Below are 24,919 nucleotides of genomic sequence, written 5' to 3' on the forward strand. Positions count from 1 at the left end.
TTCCTGTCTGCCAGGTTGCCCACCCCACTCACCTGCTCTGTAATAAGAGCTCCTCACCTCCTTTGGCAGGGGGGTAGAAAGGGCATCCCGAGCGTCACCTCCTTGGACAGGTTCCACTGCTCAAACCTCTTCCGCTGATGTGTCTGTGGAGACAGGAGGAGTGTGAATTGCATTGCATGAGTAGTGTGCACTTGAAACTGTCCTCCTCTAATCCCAGATTATGGGATATATTTGCCTCTCATGTTCAGTTATTCAGTTTTTTTGCCTCTCATGTTCATCTTAAACTCACTCCAAGATTTCCAAGAATACCACTCTCTGGGAACCTACTTGGAAACAAATTTATAATTGAAGTTCCCCCTAGGACAGTTGCATTCACTTTCTTTGACATGTAGTGGAGGTAAATCACAGCTGCATTAAGATCTACAGAAATTAATTTCTAACTAGAGCAGAAGGGACAGCAAGGCCACCAGAGCCCCTCCACAGCCAGCCCGTGACATTCAGCTTATCTTCACTTAGACAGAGAAATTTTTGTTCACATTTGCCATGGTAAAGGATGGGTGGCCTATTCTTTACCTGCAACTTTAAAGTCATACCAGTTACGGTCCTCAGTAGCTCTTCCTTGGAAATCATGTATTGATTCCAGCAATTGCCTCAGCCTATTTCTTCAGACAGATTTATCAGAAACATTAGATCAATGGCAAATTTCTTAAACAGATATCACATCAAAATTATGGGCTGAACATGTTCTGCTCATAACACTGAGCATGTTTCAACATTGAAAACATGAACCTTAATGGAGTGATACTGGATTGAACACCAACCTTTCAACATGGAAAATGTGCTCTTACCCTCTCCAGGGCTCAGTGTCCAGTCATATCCAAGCAGAAGTATGGGGGTGAGCAGTGCTGCTACAGAGCAGTGCTCTGACATTTCTGTTTGCCCTCTGCTAACATTCCTGAAAGCTCTCATTTTACACAGAGGGCAGCAGGAAAGCTGCTGCAGCAGGGGCTGAGAATTCCCTGTCAGACTGTCCATGACAGGCTGCAGAGAAAACTGACCTATCTAGGCAGGCCCTACCTTAATGGCAGCAGGGCCGACAGCAGCATTTGCAAGCTGAAAACCCTGCAAGGATTTAAGATCCTATTTTTTTGGCAGTGGGGGGAAATAATGAGCAAGTAATTGAGACCCCTTCCTACACCACTGCTCTTTCTAGAAGAGTTGTAAGCATAGTTCTAATCTACATGATTTTTGTATCTGCCACTGTCAGTATTTCAGTCTCTGCTGTTTTGTTCTGATGGTGATGTACTTTTTACCTCAAAATTGGTATATGCTAACACCCGTGATTGTAGAATTCAAATGCTGCCATTTATTTTGGAGAGATAGTATTCCACTATGTATGAATTACATAGTCTGTCAAGAAAGAACATTAGACCAGAAAGTGATATTCTAGCAGCTAAATGTTTTTAAGGCAGAATCAAGGCACTGGACAAAATATTTTTTAATCCTTTTCCTAGAATATAAAGACACTGATACTAAATACTCATTTCCTAATAGAAGTAAATTTAAGCAATCAATACTGAAACCACAACCTTTTTTTTTGAATGATTGCTGCAAATCCTAGCCGATAACTAAGGGGAAGACTTGTCAATGACTGCCATTCAGTATTCTGGACATAATGCCAACAGTTTAGCAGACACAGGAAAAATAAGAGATGAAAGTGGTGTCTCAGTATCCTAAAGATAAATAGCTTGCAGAAGTAAAAGCAGAAAAAGAAATCAAAACAATTGCTTCTCCTGCTGCCTGTACTCTCCAAAATGTGATGGTGTCATGAGGTCTCCATTTGCGTTGGAAAAGACCTCTCAAATCAGTATGTTTAGCCATTACTCCAGCACTGCCAAGTCTACCACTAAACCATGTCCCCACACATCTTTTAAATCTCTCCAGGGATGAGGAGTCCACCACTGCTCTGGGCAGGCTGTTCCAGGCCTTGACAACCTTTTCAGAGAAGATATTTTCCCAATATCCAATCTAAACCTCTCCTGGTTCAACTTGAGGCCATTTCCTCTGGTCCTGTTCCCTGGGAGCAGAGCCCAAGCCCCCCAGCTGTCCCCTCCTGTCAAGGACTTGTGCAGAGCCACAGGTTCCCCCTGAGCCTCCTTTTCTCCAGGTTGAGCCCCCTTCCCGCCTCCCTCAGCTGCTCCTGGTGCTCCAGACTCTTCCCCATCTCTGTTCCCTGCCTTGGACATGCTCCAGCCCCTCAATGTCATTCATGTTTATGTGGTGTCTAAATCTGACCCCAGGACTGGAGGTACAACTCAGAGATTTTTGCAAGATACCTGTCTGAGTGTTCATATGACCAGGAGTTTTAAATCCATAGAAGGAAATTTTTCAAGTGAGTTTGCCTGTGAAGATGAATATGACTTCTTGAACTTTTCTTGTTGGTTCACACACGTTCTAACTGGGTATACATTTCTTGTTCCTCTTTGGGCAGAAAAGAATATCAGTGGGGGGTCTTGAGACTCTATTGAAGTGGAGGTCAGCAATTTACATCTATGTTTCATTTTCTGTTACTCCAACTGGACAGGAGGTCCTGGTCAGCTTGGTCCATGGAGGAAGGAGTACAGGACCTAAGAAGAAAGCCTGAAGGTGGTTGGTTCTGTGACAAGGACATGAAGATACTGGCCCTGGACTTTCCTTCTAACTAGACAGGTTACAAGGCTGCTGCTCCAAGCAGCAGAATATAGAGTGAGGTTTCCATGGAGCCACAATCTCAAGAGTTTTGACAGTACTCAACATTCACAGTTCACCTGTGTTCATGAATTCTCTTTTCCTCAGAGCTCCCCAGCTCACACTCACTGAACACAAGGGAGGGGAAATCACATTGTAGGGACTTACAGAAAGTGGGATAGGATCTGTTTTCAGCATGCTTGGATGTCATCATACCAGCATTTTGCTGACACCTTATGCCTGTGCAGGACCATCTTTATACAGGGATTTCTCTCATTCTGCCTCTTCTGAGTTAGCTCAGACCTGCAAGGGAGCCTACAGGCTGAGCTCATAGTTCAGTACAGGGTGGAGGATGGGTTGAATGCCAAAAAGAGACAGAAAATCTGCAGAACCAGTTGAGCAAGTCTCTGGGAAAAGAATTACAATTGCAAATTGCCTGTCTGAAGGTGCTGGTGAAGAGCAAGCCAGGGCTTTTCACTCTCCAGAAGGAGGTGGACTTCCCTAAACATGATGTCACTCCACTCCCTGGAGGAGGACTGAGCAAAGACAACCACCTGCCCTCTCCACTGCACCCCAAGCTCTGCCTGATTGCGAAGAGAATTCTTTTATCAGGAAGGAGACACTAGGATAATTATATTTCATTCTGTAACGCAATTGGTTAAGTTACAAGAGAAAATTAGCAATCATCCTAAAGAAAATGAAATGGAGAGTGTTTTGATAATTTCACTAACGAAGGGGAATGCAATAAAATTTTCCAAGGAGGAAGCACATGGTAAAGAGTCCCGGTGTCTTACCCAGAAAGCAGCTTGTTGTGAGAAATTTGGAGTCATTGGAGGGGGAGAACACATCTCTATCTCCATTCCAAACTATTCTAAAATTTCCAGGAAGTGTGGGATGCAGTAGGCTTCCAACAATGCATGAGAAACAGCTGATGCCCTGTTGGGTTTCTCCTGTGTTATTGTTACTTACTGTAAAATTTAAGGATTGAGACCAAGAAAAAAACTATTGGTGCTGCCCACAAAAAGTGAGTTGAGGGAGGGGTGCTGAATTCATTTGTCCAGTAAAGCCATCAGCCTTGCTGCACTGTAGTTCTCTTGGTTTCCCCATAATCCCTCTTAGTGCCACAGGATATCATTCATCACCTGGCAGTCCTGTGATATAGTAATTGATTCTTTCACTGTGTTTGGAAGCTTCACAAGTTCATCTATGAGTTCCTTGTGATTTTTGGATATCTGTATTGGAGGAGTGAGAGGGAAAGAAATCTGCCATGACACTACTAGCCTGATGACAAGGGTCTGAAATCAGCTTCACCATGGGAAGAACACTTAAGATGAGAAATGACAGAGGAATAGCTACAAATACGGGAATTTTACAAAGAAGAAGGGGAATGTGATCAGAATTACGGAGGTAATGTAGGACAGTGTGGATCACAGGAGCATAGTCATGGGAGAGTATGAGTCTGTGTAGAATACACAGGCGAAATGAGAAGGATTTATGCTTTATGTCAAAGTGCTCCTTGCTTGTGCAATGCTCCACTGTGGGGCTGCAGACATCCTGTCAGAGACGAGAGGAAAATAAGGGATGTATGTTGCGGTAGGGTCTGTTAGGGACCACCTGAACAAGACAAAGTAGTGAAGGGATTTCTACAACTAGGTGAAACTCAAGTCTCCTCAGTCTAAGGTGAAACTTCTCCTTAGAGAAGTTTTCAGCCATGTGGAAGTTTTCATCTGTTGTGAGGGCAACAGCACCAGACAAACTCTGCCAGAAATTCTTAGGCAGTGCTGATGCCAATATCCCAATGTAAATACTGGACAGGCAACACTGCGTATTGGAAGCAGGGATGAACTTGTGATAAATATGATCCCAGATGGCACCTCAGGCTGCAGCAAACACATGATGACTGGATGAAGGATCCAGTGGAAAGCTGGGAAGATAAGCAACAGAATTAGCACTCTACAGTTTGTAAGATTGGAATTCACTTCATTTAAGGAACTGCTAGTTAGCACACACTTTGCAGCAGTTGTGACAGAGAAAAGACTGCTCAGGAGAGATGTGCTTTATAAACACAATCAGATTGAATTTTGGGGCTATTTTAACCCTTCATAGGATGCTACATTACATGCATTGTCATAGATCCATTCTCAAAGACCTTTATTTTCAGCTATGTCCACAGCTGTATTTGAAACAGATAAGTCAACACTGCTTTTCTTTCACACCCTAATTAGTGATTTCTACAAGATGACAATGAGTACTAGAACCAAAAATAATATCTGTCCATACTGTAAAGAGCAGTTTTAGTCTCCTATGGATGTTACATGAGTTGCTTGAGCAGTGTGGTAGCTTCCTCGTATTAGCAGTTGTATTTCTGTCCTGAACGGACAGCTGCTGAGAAATTAGGAGATTCTTGGTGAAGAGCCTGAAGCAGGAAACTTGAGGAACCTGAATTCCCTGAACAGAATGAGCATGGAGAAATTTTAACAGAGGACTTCAGTGCTGGACATGGCAGGAGCTAGAAGGAATTCAGCTTCCCAGTTTTCATCTCTCCTGACTGCAGTAGGTTTAGTATGCATCTGCTATTCATCCAAAGAAGGCAAACAAGGCTATGGTCAGTATACGTTCCTCAGAACTAGATGACTCATCTTTCTCCAAGGATTTGTGAACAGCAGCTGAAAATACAGAGAAATTTTGCAGGAGGTCCCAATTCCTATATGAAGTATTATTTTGTGGAGGGCGCATTATTAATCAGATATAAAATGCTCTCTACATTACTGCATTGCCCCAAACAAGAATTCAAAATTTCCACAGTAGTTCTCTGGTAATGAGCAGGTCTTCTTCCTAATCCATATAAAAAGGTTGGCCTTTTGAGATATTTCACTGTCCTCACAACACATTCAGTGAGCTCAAGGATGGGCTCTGGGTTTGGCTTCCAATCTGGGGCCCTAAATGTGTCAGAGGAGTCTTGGAAGGTACTCCTACAGCACAGGAAATAATCTGATGTTGAATATTGCACTGGATCACGGGCATTGTTTTAGTAACCACTTCACTGTGATATTCCTTGAGCAATTTCAATGATTGAAATGCAAATGATCAGGAGAAAAATATCTTTAGATCTAGAGGATCTGAAAAAGTCTAAATGATTAAGATCAAGTGTGGATGTGGCACCTGGGGACAAGGCTTAGGGGTGGACTTGCAGTCCTGGGATGCCAGTTGGACTGGTCTTTTCCAGACTAAAAAATTCAGTGTTTCTATGATACTGTGATTATACCCTTTCCTAAAACTGGACCAGTAAGTCTCCTGGACTACCAGCAAATCTCTTTATCCCTCACCATGAGCATTACACACCCTGCTGCCTCTAATGCCCTGGTACAGAAGGTGCTGTGTTTCTGGGACTGGGAATGTGTAAATACACTTATTTTGATGGCATAGCAGTGCAAGGATGAGGTTTTATCAGAATGAATAGTAGCTGGAATTGTACGCCAAGGTTTGCATGATTGGCACAAGCATGGTATGCTGGTTTTTGGGGAGTTGGAGGTAGGGAGGGGATAGGGGAACCTCTGGAACTTCAGGTTTGATAGAGAGAACTTGTTATTTATGCAGACAATCAAAGGTGCAAGTACACATCAATTTCAAGTGACAGATGTAAGACTGTCAAAAGTGAGAAAGCAAAGTTTCTTGAGAAATTATTTTTAAAATTAAATACACACAAACTCATATATTATCTGTGCATGCACAAGCATATATTTTATTTTGATGTGATAGTGCATCTCCCCTTCCTACTCAGGTCTGCTCTACACTCTCAGGAGTTCCCATAAAGCCTTGATGAGTGTCCCTTGACTCTACCAAGAGCACTTGCATGGCTAAGGTGTGAGCAGCAGTGCTGTATCAGGAACTCCTGTTGCCTGGCTAAGGTGAAGGATGAGAAAGGAAATAATCAGTCACTTGCTGAAAGCCTTGGAACTTTCTCTACCTAAATTGCAGCCAAGTAGAATGGTACCATTGTTGCTGGAGTTTTGGTAACTCTAGTACCATTGCTACTGGAATTTTGGAAGCACCAGTAATTACTGACCTGGATTGTGTCCAGGATGGAAATGTATGGATGATTAAAACCAAACATCTTGCAGCCCTATAAACAGCAGGCCTTTGTGAGGCACTTTGAGCTCTCCTGGACTGCAGCAGGCTGCAACCAGCATCTCCCGCAGAGCGGGGTCACGAACTCTCAAGTTTGTGAAAAATGGAGGACTGATTTTCAAAAAATTCAACAAAAGTTGAATCACCAGACCAATATCCTCCACTCTCTGAGGCTCACCTAGCACCCACTGAAAAATTCCAAGACATTTGAAGTGAATATTTCACTGACTCAGAGGGAACTTTTAACAGGTGAAACCCTTGAACATTTACATACACACCTTTGTGTCTGCGTGATGCATGTGTGAGTTCATTTAAGCACTCTAGAGCAAGTATAGTTTAAATGTTGCTATCTGGGTTCTATAATTAAGTCACTGTTGAAATTATAGTAAATCCTTTTGAATAATTTTGTGAATGTCAAATTAGTCAATGATTAAGTCCTGCTAAAACCCTTTAGACACCAACTGTTGACCAGGTCTGGTATTATGATTGGATACAACTGCACCTAGACTCTGTCAGGAGTTTAGAAACCAAGGGGCCCTCTGTGAACCTCATAACTCAACAGGAGGATTTTTCTTATGCTTTTTACCCTTATCATTCGCATCCCCAGTTGTCGGGGAAATCATTCTAAAGGAATTCTTAGTCAATTTTTCTTGATCTTTGTAGCAAGTAATAGAGCAAACCTCACCATCAAACTTCATTGTGCTTTTGCAAATTTATATTGAACCCTCTTTCACTAATGTCTTTGATGGTGATACTTTAAGCAACCCTAACTCATTTGCAACATTTGATTCCTTAACAGTCAGCTCAGGAATCTATTCAAGAGCTCCATATCAAAGTAGGGATCAGGCTCCCAACTCACTGTATTTCAAATCATTTCAGCTATTGAGAGTGTCTTATACAGAAAACTCAGCTGTAATAGATTTCTACTTCCTGCTTTTTAGAAAATACCACCAAAAAATGGCTCCCAACATTATCTGCTAGTTTTTGACATATTTTCCCTGTTCCTCCCAATGCATATGTTCCTAAAGCATCACAGACGTTGTCATCACCATTACATGACTGAAAAGTTGTGGTATAAACATACCAAGGAAACTACTATGGGTCAAGGAGCAAATCACTGAGAAAGGCAGCAATAGAACCATGCAAGTTCTCTAAGTGCCTTGAGTAGTCTAGATTCTCTCCTTAACACTCTTGACAAATTATTTATAGATGTATTCACGTAGTCAGTAAGATATAAAAATGTTCTAATTATATCATTCAAATCAAGTGACAATTATGCCCTTAGTTTGACAGACAATGCTTGGCCAAAAAAGGTTTGCCAGAAATGTTTTGACCGAAGAAAGAGGGACCATCTGCATCATCTGCAGATGAGACACTATAAAATCTGCCAGAGACAAGGCTAGCCTGTCTCCGCAGAAGGCTTCTAGGTAAGTGCATGCATTTCATGAGCATGGAGAAAGAGGACAATATCCTTGCAATATCCTGTTTAATTTCTTCTGTCTCTAACAACCTTTTCCATGAGGGAGTGCTCATGTGAACAAAAACTTTCAGTGTGATTTTGATGCATGTCTGTATTTTCAATCTACAGTATTTTATGGAATTCTGTTCAGCCATAAGAAACAACTGCCATTCCTATTTTACAGGGTTGGCCATATTCCAGGATACAAGCTGTTATCCAAAGGTAATACACTGAATAATCCATTCCTAATCTATATTCTAGGACAGGGCTTTTAAAAAGCGGCACGAATTCTCTTCATAAATCCTCTTATATTAAACCTGAATTTGCTTAGGCTTGATAGTTGGAAATAGGAAAGATCTAAAAAATGCAGTAATTTTTCATTTTTAATAGAAAAAGTAACCCTGGCAGTAAGAAAGTAATCTCTTAAAGACTCACTGCTCATAATTAAGGACCAGATCAGAGACTGATTTTTCTATGACTGTAGATTCTTTTATGTGAAAAAATCAAACCTTGTCAGAATTCAGGGTGTCTTACTAAACTGTACTCAATATTCAAATGTTCTATTTACTGTTACAAGATCTACACATTGTAGAAGTCTAAGTCTTACTCATAGGTTCAGACTAGGGTACTTTTAAATTCAAATCACAATGGATTTAATTGGTTTCTTCCTATGAGCTTATTTTAGAGACTCAATAGGAATTTATTTGCTAAAGAGCAAGAAGCTTTCTCATTGGTATAGATTGTATTATTCTTCCTGATGACCAATAACTTTTTTTTCTCCACAAGACACCTCTGCTGACGAGCTTACATTACAGTGCAAACATGGCCTCTGGAGACGCCGAGATGGCCGTTTTTGGGGAGGCAGCTCCTTACCTCCGAAAATCGGAAAAGGAGAGAATTGCAGCCCAGAACAAACCTTTTGATGCCAAATCATCTGTCTTTGTGGCTCATCCCAAAGAATCCTTTGTGAAAGGGACAATTCAGAGTAGGGAATCAGGCAAAGTCACTGTCAAGACTGAAGGGGGAGAGGTGAGTCAAAAACAAGGCTGAAGGAAAACATTTGATCCCCACTTTGAGCTTCTAGGTGGTACATGTGGATCTGTTGTTTCCTTGGCAGACCCTGACTGTGAAGGAAGACCAAGTCTTCTCCATGAACCCTCCCAAGTATGACAAAATCGAGGACATGGCCATGATGACCCACCTCCACGAACCCGCTGTGCTGTACAACCTCAAAGAGCGTTACGCAGCCTGGATGATCTATGTAAGTGGCAGCAGCAGCAGCTTCCTCTGGGCAGCCTCAGGAGCTGCTGGGCCAGGCTCAGGGGAAGCCAACGTGCTGTGTCCCTTCCTCACAGACCTACTCGGGTCTCTTCTGCGTCACTGTCAACCCCTACAAGTGGCTGCCGGTGTACAACCCCGAGGTGGTGTTGGCCTACCGAGGCAAGAAGCGCCAGGAGGCCCCTCCACACATCTTCTCCATCTCTGACAATGCCTATCAGTCCATGCTGACTGGTGAGTGCTTGATTTACTTTGAGCAGTTCTTGAAATCATCTATCTCTAGAGGGAAATGGATGTAGGGTATTCTCTGGAAATATGGTGCCACACTTAAAAAAATGGTGTGTGTGAAAGTAATAGAAGATTAATGTGATTAACTCTAATGGTCTGTGAGAACTGAGTGTCAATACTCCCATTAGAATCACTAAAGACCTGAACATTACCTAGAGGGTGCCAATTCACTGGAAAGAAATCACCTGTTCTGTAGTGTAGACCTTATGCCTATAATGGAATCTTATATAAATGGATGGTTTTATGTATCTTAATCACTAAGTTGGTCTCAGACAGACAGTACAGGGTACAGTTAAATCACACATACCCTATAAATGATGTGCATAATATCAATTGAAATATTCAAGCATCAGTGTTGACAAATGAAACAGAGATCTCTACTTTAAACAGGTATGTAAGCCTCACCTGAGACACTTATTATGCAAGTAGATTTCATTATGTAGATCATGGCCATTACATGGAGCCTTTAGTGATCTGTGGAACTCCTGGACTGATCTGTAGCTGCATCTATAAATGAATTGCACTGTATAATGAAAAGTATATACAGTAACTTCATGATTATAAGCTGCACCTGATTATAGGCTGCACTTCTGGGTGTTGGCAACTTTTCATTCTTTGTCCATATATTAAACTGCACTGGATTATAAACCACACTTTCATTCACAGCGAGGATCTGCGTGCAACTTTCACAAAGTTGTCGATTAGTAACAGAATCGTGGGATCGCGGGGTTTACTGGCTCAGCTTGGGGCTGTGCAGGCTCAGCTTGCCGCAGCCCCACCGCCAGGGCCAGGGAGTGGCCCCGCTGCCCCACTGCTGGGGCCGGAGAGTGCCGCAGCTGCCCTGCTGCCAGAGCCAGAGGGGCTCCAGCTCAGCTCAGGGTTGCTTCGAGCTCGCACTTCCAGGTTGGCAAATTTCTGAACTTCAACCATATATTGGCCGCACCTGATCACAAGCCGCACTTCCAGGTTCGGACCAAAATTTTAGTCAAAATGGTGCGGCTTATAATCATGAAATTACTGTACGTATAACATATCAAAGAAAAAAAATACAACTTTTAGCATTTAAATTGAGCAACTTCAGAAATATTTCATTCTGCTTTTTCCACTTCCTTTCATCTCATTTTCTCTTCCTTATATATACATTGAAATAAAAGGTGTGCAGGATTTTAGAATATCTTCTCTTGTTCTTTTTTTAGACACTGGGAAATGCAATCAGAATACAAAAATAAAAAATGAATGTTGTTGATGTATAATTGCAAGAATGCAAAATTTCAGTATATATAGGGATTAAAAAAACAGAGGTGAAAAAGGGTGAAATAGGTTGGTCAGATGTTTCTGTAATAAATGATGCCTCCAAATTTCCATAAGATAATGCAAGAAACTTCTAGATTCAGAAAAATTTACATATAATAAAATTACAACCTCAATATTTTGATTACCTCTACTTGCCTATTTAGACAGAAATAAGGAGCTTGATGAAAAGACAATGTCAGGAAAGGCACAAGACTTCTGAAGTTTCTCTAAAGTGACTTCTTTACAGAACCTTTTGCTAATACCTGAAGTACTGCTGATAGCATCAAAAGTACCCAGTAGAATTCTCTGGGCAGTTCATGCTATTTTGTCTTCCTGGATCCTCTGGAAGCTTCAGTTCTTATTTTTTTTCTAATTCTTGAATTTCTTATTTCTCTTTTGTTTTCTCTTTCTTACCTCTGTCTCTTCACAGATCGGGAGAACCAGTCCATCCTGATCACGTACGTACACCCCCTGTGCGGGTCCCTGCAGGGCTGCCCGGTGCCAGGGCACCTCCTGCCTGACCATGCACCCTCTGCTTCTCTCTTGGCTTTGGCAGCGGAGAATCCGGGGCCGGGAAGACTGTGAACACAAAGCGTGTCATCCAGTACTTTGCAACAATTGCAGCCAGTGGAGAGAAGAAGAAGGAAGACCATGCATCAGGCAAAATGCAGGTAAATTAGTAGACACAAGTTGGGATCAATGTTGTCCTTTGTTTCTGATATGATTTTTGGAAAGGATAATTAGCCATAATTATCTCCCTGCAGGGAACGCTTGAGGATCAAATCATCAGCGCCAACCCATTGCTGGAGGCCTTTGGAAATGCCAAGACCGTGAGGAACGACAACTCCTCACGCTTTGTGAGTTGTTACTTGCAACAACTCTCAACACCAGTTTGAATATTATTGATGTCCAGACTGGTAAAATAAGTCTCAATTGACTTTCCTGCTGCTTTCAGGGTAAATTTATCAGAATCCATTTTGGTGCCACAGGCAAACTGGCTTCTGCTGACATTGAAACTTGTAAGACACCCTTCTGGCCTGCTCCCCTTCCCTCCAGCCTTTTCCACTTCTTGTTCTTGACTGTGTCCTACCATCCTTGCCAGATCTGCTGGAGAAGTCCAGAGTCACTTTCCAGCTCAAGGCGGAAAGGAGCTACCACATCTTTTATCAGATCATGTCCAACAAGAAGCCGGAGCTAATTGGTAGGAAAGATCACTCACTTTTTTTGAAGGAAAATCACTGAGCAATAATTTATTTTGTTATCTGGAAAATAAAGTAAGCTTGTTTTTCTCCTTCTGTTGCTTTTAGACATGCTCCTCATTACCACCAACCCTTATGATTTCCATTTTGTGAGTCAAGGTGAGATCACAGTCCCCAGCATTGATGATCAGGAGGAGCTGATGGCCACAGATGTGAGTAACTTTACCAAATGATCATCTGTGGATTTGAGCCCTGGTATATGTACATTTGTGTTTCTGTTGCCAGAGTGCAATTGACATCCTGGGCTTCAGTGCTGATGAGAAAACCGCCATCTACAAGCTGACAGGGGCTGTCATGCACTATGGGAACTTGAAGTTCAAGCAGAAACAGCGTGAAGAGCAGGCAGAGCCTGATGGCACTGAAGGTATCAGCAGATTCAGCAAGCTTTCCAAAAGAGATAGCCTTAATTACAAAAGGACTTAAGCAGATTTCATGCTTTAAATGTGTTAACTAAGAATAAGAGTAGGTGCTCCATGACTAGAGGCCAGTTGAGGCATTCATCTCATGTAATGATACCTGTACTTTCTCCTCTGTGACTACTATATAATAGATGCAGTGTACACTGACAGGAAGCCAGGAGACTTGCATGTCAAATGCTGTAACATTGCTAATCATACTTAAGTTGAAATATACCTTGCAACCTTTGTTATAGTATGGAGCAGTGAAATGGTTCAGTCTAATGAGACACAAGGCTGTGCTCTTCTTCACCCTCACCTACTGGAGAGAACTCTGATGTAAGATGTGTACTTCATTAGTCTCTGTCACACCAGGAAGGACAGTCCATACCTCCATCTTTCTGAGTGATAAATCCTCCTGCTATACAACTAGAAAGTTTGAAGTTCTGCACTGACACCTAAAAGACGATAAAGGCAATGAGTTCTCTTGAAGAATGTTTGCAGAAACTGAAGTTCAGAAAGAGTTATAGACTGAGTCCTGAACTCAAAAGGAAAATTAGCTTTGTAGCTTTGACAAATACTGTTGTCCAACCTTGTGGAGAACACTATGGAGAACAGTCAGTCAAGCACCGACCTCTAGGAATTTTTTAATATCTACTCTTCTGTCTTTTCTGGTGTTCAGTTGCTGACAAGGCTGCCTACCTGATGGGTCTGAACTCAGCAGACCTGCTCAAGGCCCTCTGCTACCCCCGAGTCAAGGTGGGGAATGAATACGTGACCAAGGGCCAAACTGTGCAACAGGTAGAAAAAACAGGGTAATGTGGAGCATGCTGTGATGGTTCCCATAGATTTTCCTCTGCTGTGTAGAGTAACCTCCAAAGCTTTCTCTATGCTTTAGGTGAATAATTCAGTGGGTGCCCTGGCAAAGGCTGTCTATGAGAAAATGTTCCTGTGGATGGTTGTTCGCATCAACCAACAGCTGGACACGAAGCAGCCCAGGCAATACTTCATTGGTGTCCTGGACATTGCTGGCTTTGAGATCTTTGATGTAAGAAGCACATCTTTCCTAGCATTTTTGTAGAATTATAATTGAGAATTTTGAAATATATTTAATAGAAGTGAGTATCTCTTTACACTTATTCATAGGGCTTTTGGAAACATGTTTCTAATCCTGAAAAATAATAGAATAGAAAACTAATCTTCTAATTGCTCTAAATTAGAAACCTCTCTTTTCGAAATACAAGAGATATCCTACAGAGACAGCAAAGGAAAACTACACAGGAAGAGAAACTTGTTTTTAAAATATAAGACATAATGAATTAGGATTGCACAAATTGCACCTTGGTAATATTGCTGATTCTTGAAAGCATTGTATGCCTTTTTATGTCTGGCAGTACAACAGCTTTGAGCAGCTGTGCATCAACTTCACCAATGAGAAACTGCAACAGTTCTTCAACCACCACATGTTCGTGCTGGAGCAAGAGGAGTACAAAAAGGAGGGGATTGAATGGACATTCATTGATTTTGGGATGGACCTGGCTGCCTGCATTGAGCTCATTGAGAAGGTATCCTTCCTGTTCAAGTCTAATATAAATTGGGTGTTCTATGTTTGCCAAGAGAAACAATTAAGAAGCATGTGAGAATATTTTGGCTTCTTCAAACATATACTGTGTGGGAGTGGCAACAGGGTAGATGTGTTTTTGGAGATCATTACTCAGATATCAGGACTTTTGGTGACTTCATTGCCAAATTACAAAAGACGGTCTTTAAGTACTTACCAGTAATTAAGTTTTATGGAGAGGATAGTATTTCACACTGTCATATCTATAATAACTTTATCAGTAAAAGCATTTCCATAATTTTGAATGAAACAGTAATACTGGAAAAAGTTGAGCCTAAGTCGATTTTCTCTGACTTAAAGTCAGTATGGGAACAGCTTCCTTTTCCGACTTCAGCAATTTTCCAATCAAGAGATGTCTCCTTTCTAATCTGTTTCTCCCTCTCGTCTGTTGTAATTTCTTCCAGCCCATGGGCATCTTCTCCATCCTGGAAGAGGAGTGCATGTTCCCCAAGGCAACTGACACCTCTTTCAAGAACAAGCTCTATGACCAGCACCTGGGCAAGTCCAACAACTTCCAGAAGCCCAAGCCTGCCAAAGGCAAGGCTGAGGCCCACTTCTCCCTGGTGCACTATGCTGGCACAGTGGACTACAACATCTCTGGCTGGCTGGAGAAGAACAAGGACCCTCTGAATGAAACTGTCATTGGGCTGTATCAGAAATCATCTGTGAAGACCCTGGCTTTACTCTTTGCCAACTATGGTGGAGCAGATGCCGGTCAGTAGTTTTGTGGAAACTACATTTTTAATGTGGGACAACTGCCACGGAATTAAAGCTATAAACACTAAACATTTAAAGTTGCTTCATGTTAATTTTAAAGTAATTTGGTTTTTTTTTTTTTTCCTTTATTCAATTCACAGAGGCTGGTGGTGGCAAGAAAGGAGGCAAGAAGAAGGGTTCTTCCTTCCAGACTGTTTCAGCTCTATTCCGGGTATAGTATTGCATCTGTTATCTCTGAAATGTGAAGAAAGGGGTGAGCTAATATTAAATTTGAAAGAGCTATTTTAAATTACTGTAAAGGGGGTAAATTTCTTTTGAAATTCCACATCAGGTTTTCCAGGGTAAATTTTAAATTGCACATATGTCCAGAAATGAGTACTTAGTCTTCAAAATTATGGAAATCCACTAATTTGTGGTGGTTTTCTTATTATTGTTTTTATTAGCAGATATCATTCAGATCTTCTTATTTTTTTTGTCTTTGGGTAAGACTAGAATGGTAATATTAGTATTCCTGCATTTCTGTTGAGGAATTGAAAATAATTTCCAAGGAAATAGTTATCCCATTGGAATAAGGACTAGAATGGTAATACTATTATTCCTGCATTTTTGTTGGGGAACTGAAAATAATTTGCAAGGAGATATTTATCTCATTGGAAGAAATCCCTATTTTTTAAAACTTAAGTAGATTGACTTCTGAAAGCAGAATGTGAAAAATCTAAGTCATTTACTCTTTGTGAATTTATGAAATGATATAGTAGTTTGAACCAATAGCAGCACTGTAGTATTTCAGTCTAAAAATGGTGCTCAATAACTTCAAATAGAGGAAACATTTTTGTTTCTGTAGCTTTATCAAAATGCTCCAAAACCCAGCTTGAGAAGTTGTAAAATCATAACCTGGGCTTTGTGCACCGAACACTCAATACCAGGAAACTCACACTGGTAACTGGTTCCTCTAGGAAAATCTGAACAAGCTGATGACCAATCTGCGGAGCACTCACCCCCATTTTGTGCGGTGCATCATCCCAAATGAGACTAAAACACCTGGTAAGGTGCTCAAGCAGAAAGATCCTTGCTCTGATACACCCATTCCCCTCTGCACTGCAATCTGTGCCATTCATTTGTGCATTGACAGGTGCCATGGAGCATGAGCTGGTGCTGCACCAGCTGCGCTGTAACGGCGTGCTGGAAGGGATCAGGATTTGCAGGAAAGGCTTCCCCAGCAGAGTCCTCTATGCTGATTTCAAACAGAGGTGAGAGCACTGCACTTGTCAGCATCATTAAAAGCAATGTTGGTTCACTCATGGGTCCATTTTAGTTGTGTTTAAATTTTAAAAAGAGTTGGTAGGGTTTAGTGGCTACTATGTGTTGCTTGGAAAAAAATAGCCTTATCTTCCTCTAATTCCACAGATACAAGGTGCTTAATGCCAGTGCCATCCCCGAGGGACAGTTCATCGATAGCAAGAAGGCTTCTGAGAAGCTCCTTGGGTCAATTGATGTGGACCACACCCAGTACAAATTTGGACACACCAAGGTACAAATGCTCCCATTCCCTGTGTCCCTGGGCTTTGCTCTACCTGACAGTGATGTGCTGCAACATTCTCTCTCTCAAGGTGTTCTTCAAAGCTGGGCTGCTGGGACTCCTGGAGGAGATGAGGGATGAGAAGCTGGCACAGCTCATCACTCGCACCCAAGCCAGGTGCAGGGGCTTCCTGATGAGAGTGGAGTACCAGAGAATGGTGGAACGGAGGTACACCTTCCTATTCTTCAGTTAGTCACTCAGCGTGGGGGAAATTGTTAACACTCATCAGACTGAGAATATTCATTGTACTTTTTAATTCTGCCTCAGGGAATCCATCTTCTGTATCCAGTACAACATTCGTGCATTCATGAATGTCAAACACTGGCCATGGATGAAGCTGTTCTTCAAGATCAAGCCCTTGCTGAAGAGTGCAGAGTCGGAGAAGGAAATGGCCAACATGAAACAAGAGTTTGAGAAAACCAAGGAGGAGCTTGCCAAGTCTGAGGCAAAGCGGAAGGAACTGGAGGAGAAAATGGTGAAACTGGTGCAGGAGAAAAATGACCTGCAGCTCCAAGTGCAGGCTGTGAGTTTATCTCCTGTAGTTTATCACTCAGAAAACGAGACTATACATTCAGACTTTTCTTTACAAACAGAAGATCAGATTATAGATGACCAAAAGTCATAAATTTCAGGAATTATCCATCATATATTTGTGAAGGTGAGGAAATAAATTCTGGCAGTGATGTGGTAAGCACTCTCACAGCCAGTGCTAAGATACAGAGAGTTTCAAGTGGAAGTCAGTGCTCTTGTCTTCAGAGGAAGGAGACAAATGTAGATCCTTGACATTAGGTAGAAAAATGAATTAATTTTGCGGCAAAATGCAAACCACACTTGAAAGTGGTACTTGTGAAAGCAAGTGTGGGAAAAGCCATCCTCCCTTTGCTTGGTAACTAGCAGTTAAGATCCTCCTGTTGCTGGAGCTGAAGGTCAGCTTCAGCTGCCGCTCAGTGATAAAAGAGGAAGAGCAGAGAAAGTTCAAAACATTAGAACACAAAAAATTCTGTCTCCTCACCAGGAAGCAGATAGCTTGGCTGATGCTGAGGAAAGGTGTGACCAGCTCATCAAAACCAAAATCCAGTTGGAAGCCAAAATTAAGGAGGTGACTGAAAGGGCTGAGGATGAAGAGGAAATTAATGCTGAACTGACAGCCAAGAAGAGAAAACTGGAGGATGAATGTTCAGAGCTGAAGAAAGACATTGATGACCTTGAGCTAACACTGGCCAAGGTGGAGAAGGAAAAACATGCCACAGAAAACAAGGTATGAGGCAGAACCTGTCACTTGCACTCTGGAAAAGATTTGTCTTGTTATGAAGATTTTAAGCATTAACCATTTTCTCTCTGTGCTTGCTCTTTTCTTCTCAAAGGTGAAAAACCTGACTGAGGAGATGGCAGCTCTGGACGAGACCATTGTGAAGCTGACAAAAGAGAAGAAAGCCCTCCAAGAGGCCCATCAGCAAACCCTGGATGACCTGCAGGCAGAGGAGGACAAAGTCAATACTCTGACCAAAGCCAAAAGCAAGCTGGAACAGCAAGTGGATGATGTAAGCACACAGAGCAGGAACAGGACAGGTATGGTGTCTAACCTGGCTGGTAGAGCACTGATGGTCTTGTTGTGTTTAGCTGGAAGGGTCCCTGGAGCAAGAGAAGAAACTGCGCGTGGACCTGGAGAGAGTTAAGAGGAAACTGGAAGGAGACCTGAAGTTGGCCCAGGACAGCATCATGGATTTGGAGAATGATAAGCAGCAGCTGGATGAGAAACTGAAGAAGTAAGTGTGTCTCTGGGGCACCTGAGTGCTGGCCTGCAGCACTTGTCTTTTTTCTTTGAGCTCTAACATGGTTAATTTTGCCCAAAGGAAAGACTTTGAAATCAGTCAGATCCAGAGCAACATTGAGGATGAACAAGCCTTGGGCGTGCAACTGCAGAAGAAGATCAAGGAGTTGCAGGCAAGTGTCTGTTCCTTCCCCAGCCTTGCTCAGGCTCAGCTCAGGCAGGAGGAGGGCACAGGTGTGAAGGGTCCCTGCTGTTCTACAGGCCCGTATTGAGGAGCTGGAGGAGGAAATTGAGGCAGAGCGAACCTCTCGTGCTAAAGCAGAGAAGCATCGGGCTGACCTGTCCAGGGAGCTGGAGGAGATCAGTGAGCGCCTGGAAGAAGCAGGAGGGGCCACAGCAGCTCAGATCGAGATGAACAAGAAGCGTGAGGCAGAATTCCAGAAGATGCGCCGTGACCTGGAAGAGGCCACGCTGCAGCACGAAGCCACGGCTGCTGCCCTGCGCAAGAAGCACGCGGACAGCACAGCTGAGCTGGGGGAGCAGATCGACAACCTGCAACGTGTGAAGCAGAAGCTGGAGAAGGAGAAGAGTGAGCTGAAGATGGAGATTGATGACTTGGCCAGCAACATGGAGTCTGTCTCTAAAGCCAAGGTACAGTGTTACTGTCATGTTACTGCCCTATTATACATGCCTTAATACATGCTTTTGATTCTGATTGTATTTTGCTATCCCATCCAGTTGCATTGTTTTTCACCTTGAGAACAGAATGCTAGAACTTACTGGTAGTCCTCTTTGTTTACATGCCTTTGATGCACAGACCAACCTGGAGAAGATGTGCCGCACACTGGAAGACCAACTGAGTGAGATTAAGACCAAGGAAGAGGAGCATCAGCGCATGATCAATGACCTCAATGCTCAAAGAGCTCGTCTGCAGACAGAGTCAGGTAGTGCACCCCTATACCCTCTGGAATGGAGCAACTTATGACCAATGATAATGAGAAATAGATTGATGCTTTACTCGATCTATTCTCTGTAAACTGGTATACTGTTCTTAAAAGTAATATTGATTTAATATTGATTTTAAATGATAATCTCTCTGAAAACTTTCTTAGGTGAATATTCACGCCAGGTGGAAGAAAAAGATGGTTTGATATCTCAGTTATCCAGAAGCAAACAGGCATTCACTCAACAGATTGAGGAACTAAAGAGACATTTAGAGGAAGAAATAAAGGTAAGGTTACCTCCTGTAGGGGATGGATTTTGGTTTGGGAATCTGTTTTCTTTAAGGATATTTCCTACTCTCACATAAAATCAGAATGTTAGCTGTATCATCTTAATTTTTGAGTTATCAAGCAAGCTGAGAAATTTTACCTTCTCCTCTGGTGTGGAAATCTGAGGAATACATCCCCACCAATGTAGATACTGAGACAGGGAAAAACAATTTAATGAGATTTATGATGACACATATTTTACTATCTCATTAATTTTCCCAATCCAATTGTCGCCACAGGCCAAGAATGCCCTGGCCCATGCCCTGCAGTCTGCTCGCCACGACTGTGACTTACTCAGGGAACAATATGAGGAGGAGCAGGAGGCCAAGGGGGAGCTGCAGCGAGCCCTGTCCAAGGCCAACAGTGAAGTGGCCCAGTGGAGAACCAAATACGAGACAGACGCGATTCAGCGCACGGAGGAGCTCGAGGAGGCCAAGTATGTAGGGACAGGCAAAGAAGAAAAGTAAGACTGAAAATGTCAAAGGTGACAGTGCAAGAGAAACATCACAATATTATGAGGAATAAATAATGGATTTGGGGAAGAGCAATAGAAAACGAAAAACTTTATCCTGTAATGTATTTAGTGATATAGTGAAGGTGAAGCCTAAGAACAGCATAAATGTAGCACTTAACACAGAGTGACTGCAAGATGCAACATGATTAGGCATACTAGAGTAAAAAGCAGACATTGGCACCCAGTACAAATGTGAACTGACATGATGTTTCCTAGGAAGAAGCTGGCCCAACGTCTGCAGGATGCAGAGGAACAGGTTGAGGCTGTCAATGCCAAATGTGCCTCGCTGGAAAAGACAAAGCAGAGGCTGCAGAATGAAGTGGAGGACCTGATGATTGATGTGGAGAGATCCAATGCTGCCTGCGCTGCTCTGGATAAGAAGCAGAAGAACTTTGACAAGGTCTTTTGGCCTCCAGCACTCCTGGCCAGAGCATGCCCCCGGGATGGCCACAGCCCTACTCACAGCCCGTTTCTCTGCAGATCCTGGCAGAATGGAAGCAGAAGTATGAGGAAACACAAGCTGAGCTGGAGGCCTCCCAGAAGGAGTCTCGCTCTCTCAGCACGGAGCTGTTCAAGATGAAGAATGCCTATGAGGAGTCCTTGGACCATCTGGAGACAATGAAGCGGGAGAACAAGAACTTGCAGCGTAAGTCCCTGGCCCTCTGCTCCTCACTGCCCTTTCTCACAAGCTCGTCTCTCTGCCACACTTAACGGCTCTGGGCCTGCAGGGATAAGAACATGCCTGGCCCCTTGATGCACCAGAGCCTTTCTCCATTCAGCTCTGTGCCTGACCATGCTGCTTTTCACCTTTCCTTGCAGAGGAGATTTCTGACCTCACAGAGCAGATTGCTGAGGGAGGAAAGGCGATTCATGAGCTGGAGAAAGTCAAGAAGCAGATTGAGCAGGAGAAATCTGAAATCCAGGCTGCTCTGGAGGAAGCTGAGGTACATGACCATAATCACTGGTGTCTGCACTAAATAAATGAGGAAATAGGGCTAAGGAGGCCTGAATTCCCTTCTGTTCTGGTGGGGGAGTGCAGACAGTTGAGATCTCGGGAATATCATTGCCTAAAAAGCAAGTAAGAGGTTTATCAATGCTAACAATGTTTGTGTCCACTTTTCCAGGCCTCCCTGGAACACGAAGAGGGGAAGATCCTGCGCCTGCAGCTTGAGCTCAACCAAGTCAAGGCTGAGATTGACAGGAAGATAGCAGAGAAAGATGAGGAGATTGACCAGCTGAAGAGAAACCATCAGCGAGTGGTGGAGTCCTTGCAGAGCAGCTTGGATGCTGAGATCAGGAGCAGGAATGAAGCCCTGAGGCTGAAGAAGAAGATGGAGGGAGACCTGAATGAAATGGAGATCCAGCTGGGCCATGCCAACCGCCAGGCTGCAGAGGCACAAAAGAACCTAAGAAACACCCAGGCAGTGCTCAAGGTCTGTTCAGCGGAGCTACAGAAAAAAGAAAAATGAGATCGCTGACATTTTTGCTACTCTAGTGCATGCTGACATGTGGCAATTTATTTTCTCTTTCTCTCCAGGATACCCAGCTGCACTTGGATGATGCTCTCAGGACAAAGGATGACCTGAAGGAGCAGGTGGCCATGGTGGAGCGCAGAGCAAACCTGCTGCAGGCTGAAATTGAGGAGCTCCGGGCAGCCCTGGAGCAGACAGAGCGGTCAAGGAAAGTGGCTGAGCAGGAGCTTCTGGATGCCGCTGAACGTGTGCAGCTGCTCCATACCCAGGTCAGGGCAGGGAACAAAGAGCTGTGTTGACACTGACCAAACACAGAGGGCTGGAATTTACCAGAGGAACAGCAGTATAAGAAAGGCCTCTCTACTTCTGTCCCAAAGGAAAGGCATCCTTTCCCCAAGTCCATGCCTGACATTTTGTAAACAGCCATTTTAACAATAATTCCACAATAAGAAGTGGAAGCTGGAAAGGGAAAGACTTTGCTCAGGTAGAAGGTTTATTATGGCAGATTTTAAAATTCACCTCTTGCCATGTACTTCCCATTGCATAGAATACCAGCTTGATCAATACCAAGAAGAAGCTGGAAACAGACATTTCCCAGATCCAGAGTGAAATGGAGGATACCATCCAGGAAGCCCGCAACGCTGAGGAGAAGGCCAAGAAGGCCATCACAGATGTGAGTTGGGCGCTCCTGGCATTGCTGACGGTGAATGCAGTGTGCCCAAAATATCTCCAGCCCTAAAATGGCTTTGACCCTTTGCTCTGACCAGGCGGCCATGATGGCAGAAGAGCTGAAGAAGGAGCAGGACACCAGTGCCCACCTGGAGAGGATGAAGAAGAACCTGGACCAGACAGTGAAGGACCTGCAGCACCGTCTGGATGAGGCCGAGCAGCTGGCATTGAAGGGAGGGAAGAAGCAGATCCAGAAGCTGGAAGCCAGGGTGTGTAGGGCTGGGGCTGTGCCTGAGTGAGCGTGTCCTTGGAGAGACATTGCCAGGGAAGCTGCAGGGATGGGCTTGTCCTTGCAGGTGCGGGAGCTGGAAGGGGAGGTTGATGCTGAGCAGAAGCGCAGCGCTGAAGCCGTGAAGGGAGTGCGCAAGTATGAGCGGAGGGTGAAGGAACTGACCTACCAGGTAAGGCAGGAGGTCTCCTGCTCCGACAGGGTTTTCTCACAGTGAGTCACATTCTGCACACACCATCCCCAAGGGGAACTGTTACCCTTGCATGATAGAGAACCATGAATTGACTCTCTATCCTGTTTGCCAACCTCTTTAGTCTGAGGAAGACAGGAAGAATGTCCTCAGACTGCAGGATCTGGTGGACAAGCTGCAAATGAAAGTGAAATCCTACAAGAGACAATCTGAGGAAGCTGTAAGTATCTCTCTGAGTGCTTGGCAAGAATCACTTTCCCAGAGGGTAATTTGGCCATTCAGGAGACAAATATAAGAAAGCTGGAAAATGCCACTCACCAATAATTGAGTTCTTCAAATTCTTTTAAAAGATCAGAAATGAGACTTGCCAATGAGTCTGAGTCTCAGTCAACTTAGGATAAGCACATAGCATTTTCTGCATTAGGACCACAAGGCAACCTTTAAGTAGTCTTATGATTAATATTGGTAGTACGATGCATTAAGAAATTTTGAAAAATATTTAATTTTAGAATTTTGATAGAAGACAGGGAAGGAGTTGGAAGTCCTGTCCCATACCACTCTGTGCTTTGCTTTCCCAATTGTACAAAGAATGTTTGCCTTTTTCTAGGCATGTAGCAGTTAGGGATGCCCTGAGGGAAGTCCTACAGCTTCTGAATTTAAGATTTTCTGAGCATGGCTTCTTCAATTTGGAAACAGTGCAGCATAGAGTAGGGCTTCTGGTTCAGTTAAGGCAATTTATGAGAGGAGCCCTCTTATAATCATTGTCTCTTATAAATTCCTAACCCCACTTAAGGGTCTTCAGGTGTAATTGAACATTTGATTTTACAGCTAAAAAAATCAAATTTCCAGCTGCCCATTTTGCTGCCTTCCCATATTCCAAAGCAGAATAATTTCCAAATCCCATTATGCATCTTCTACAATGGATCTTCCTCAAACGATGATAAGCTACATGTGACAGTGACATGTGAGCAGTGGTAGAAATGGGATGGAGACTTGTGCCTTCCCCCAAGGGAAAAGCTGCTTCTCAACAAAGCCCAAGTGCAAGAGGAACTAAACCCTGCCGAGGGCTCCTCACCATTGACTCCCTTTCCGTACACAGGAGGAGCTGTCCAATGTCAACCTGTCCAAGTTCCGCAAGATCCAGCACGAGCTGGAGGAAGCCGAGGAGCGGGCTGACATTGCAGAGTCACAGGTCAACAAGCTCCGAGCCAAGAGCCGGGAGTTCCATAGGAGGATAGAAGAGGAAGAGTGAGAATGTCCCAGCAAAGTGACCGGAGGCGCTGCACAAAATGTGAACCTCTCGGTCACTTTGTTTCTGCCATGAGTCTTTGTACCCACCTCAGTGTCTAGCGAATAAAGACTGTAGTAGCTTCCTCTGCATACACCCTTTGATCAGTGCATGGTTTTGTTTTTCTTGGGCAATTGCATTGCAGAAGAAGTTTCCTTAATTTTCCTCTCTGGGACAAAGGGAGAAGCTGGTGCCAGTGCTGGATTGAGGATCTGCAAACTTAGAGGCTGGAGAGACTCCTGAAAATGCAGCCTGTGCTCTCTCCTGTCTCCAGCAGCTCCTTGTCCAGCTCCTGCCTTCGCATCCTCCTAATGTTCCTCCCACTGTCCATGCAGCACAGCTTCTTTCCCACGGGAGAGTCAAGAGAGGGTGATCCTTTTCCTTTTCGTACTCTTGTTTGGGAAGCTGGCCCTCACAAACCCTAAACATCAATTTCTGAGTGAGTCATCAGAAGCTGCAGTGCACTGCACTGTGAAGGATGGACAATTCCTTGACAGAGATGATTTCAGGCTCAAAGAGCATGGTTACAAGACACCAACAGTGTCCCTACACTGTGCCATCTCCCTCATCTTAGATTTCCTCAGCTGCTGCCACCAATTGCTGCCAGTTTCTCTTGAGTGGGCAAACAGTTAAGCTTGCCTGGGGCCAGGTGCTGGAAGGACTCTTAGGACTCTCCCTTAGTGCCCAGCTCTCACACACCACATAGCTCCA

General features: G+C 43.6%; 1 protein-coding gene across 1 annotated transcript; it reads left to right on the top strand.

Moving 5' to 3' along the window:
• The first annotated feature begins 9,136 nt into the window (after positions 1 to 9,136).
• On the top strand, positions 9,137 to 24,172 carry LOC117005187 (myosin heavy chain, skeletal muscle, adult-like). Its single transcript, XM_033076610.1, has 38 exons — positions 9,137 to 9,343; positions 9,432 to 9,575; positions 9,670 to 9,826; positions 11,604 to 11,631; positions 11,730 to 11,844; positions 11,938 to 12,030; positions 12,129 to 12,192; positions 12,276 to 12,374; positions 12,481 to 12,584; positions 12,658 to 12,796; positions 13,510 to 13,628; positions 13,726 to 13,875; positions 14,222 to 14,392; positions 14,853 to 15,162; positions 15,306 to 15,376; positions 16,122 to 16,209; positions 16,298 to 16,415; positions 16,573 to 16,696; positions 16,776 to 16,912; positions 17,012 to 17,267; positions 17,760 to 18,002; positions 18,109 to 18,285; positions 18,365 to 18,510; positions 18,598 to 18,688; positions 18,777 to 19,166; positions 19,333 to 19,459; positions 19,628 to 19,746; positions 20,026 to 20,222; positions 20,517 to 20,700; positions 20,781 to 20,946; positions 21,120 to 21,244; positions 21,425 to 21,733; positions 21,838 to 22,041; positions 22,320 to 22,445; positions 22,540 to 22,710; positions 22,798 to 22,902; positions 23,045 to 23,140; positions 24,020 to 24,172. Exons 1-38 carry the CDS (start codon positions 9,137 to 9,139, stop codon positions 24,170 to 24,172), a joined length of 5,823 nt encoding a protein of 1,940 aa, XP_032932501.1.
• Positions 24,173 to 24,919: the final 747 nt, after the last annotated feature.

This window comes from Catharus ustulatus, chromosome 20, assembly GCF_009819885.2.
Source record: "Catharus ustulatus isolate bCatUst1 chromosome 20, bCatUst1.pri.v2, whole genome shotgun sequence".
NCBI classification, from domain to species: Eukaryota; Metazoa; Chordata; class Aves; order Passeriformes; family Turdidae; genus Catharus; species Catharus ustulatus.

Excerpts from the sequence above, each read along its gene's own strand:
- LOC117005187 (XM_033076610.1), top strand. The coding sequence starts at position 9,137 with ATGGCCTCTGGAGACGCCGAGATGGCCGTTTTTGGGGAGGCAGCTCCT. Across the intron at positions 9,344-9,431 it reads TCAAGACTGAAGGGGGAGAG|ACCCTGACTGTGAAGGAAGA; the intron begins GTGAGTCAAAAA and ends TTTCCTTGGCAG. Across the intron at positions 14,393-14,852 it reads GCATTGAGCTCATTGAGAAG|CCCATGGGCATCTTCTCCAT; the intron begins GTATCCTTCCTG and ends AATTTCTTCCAG.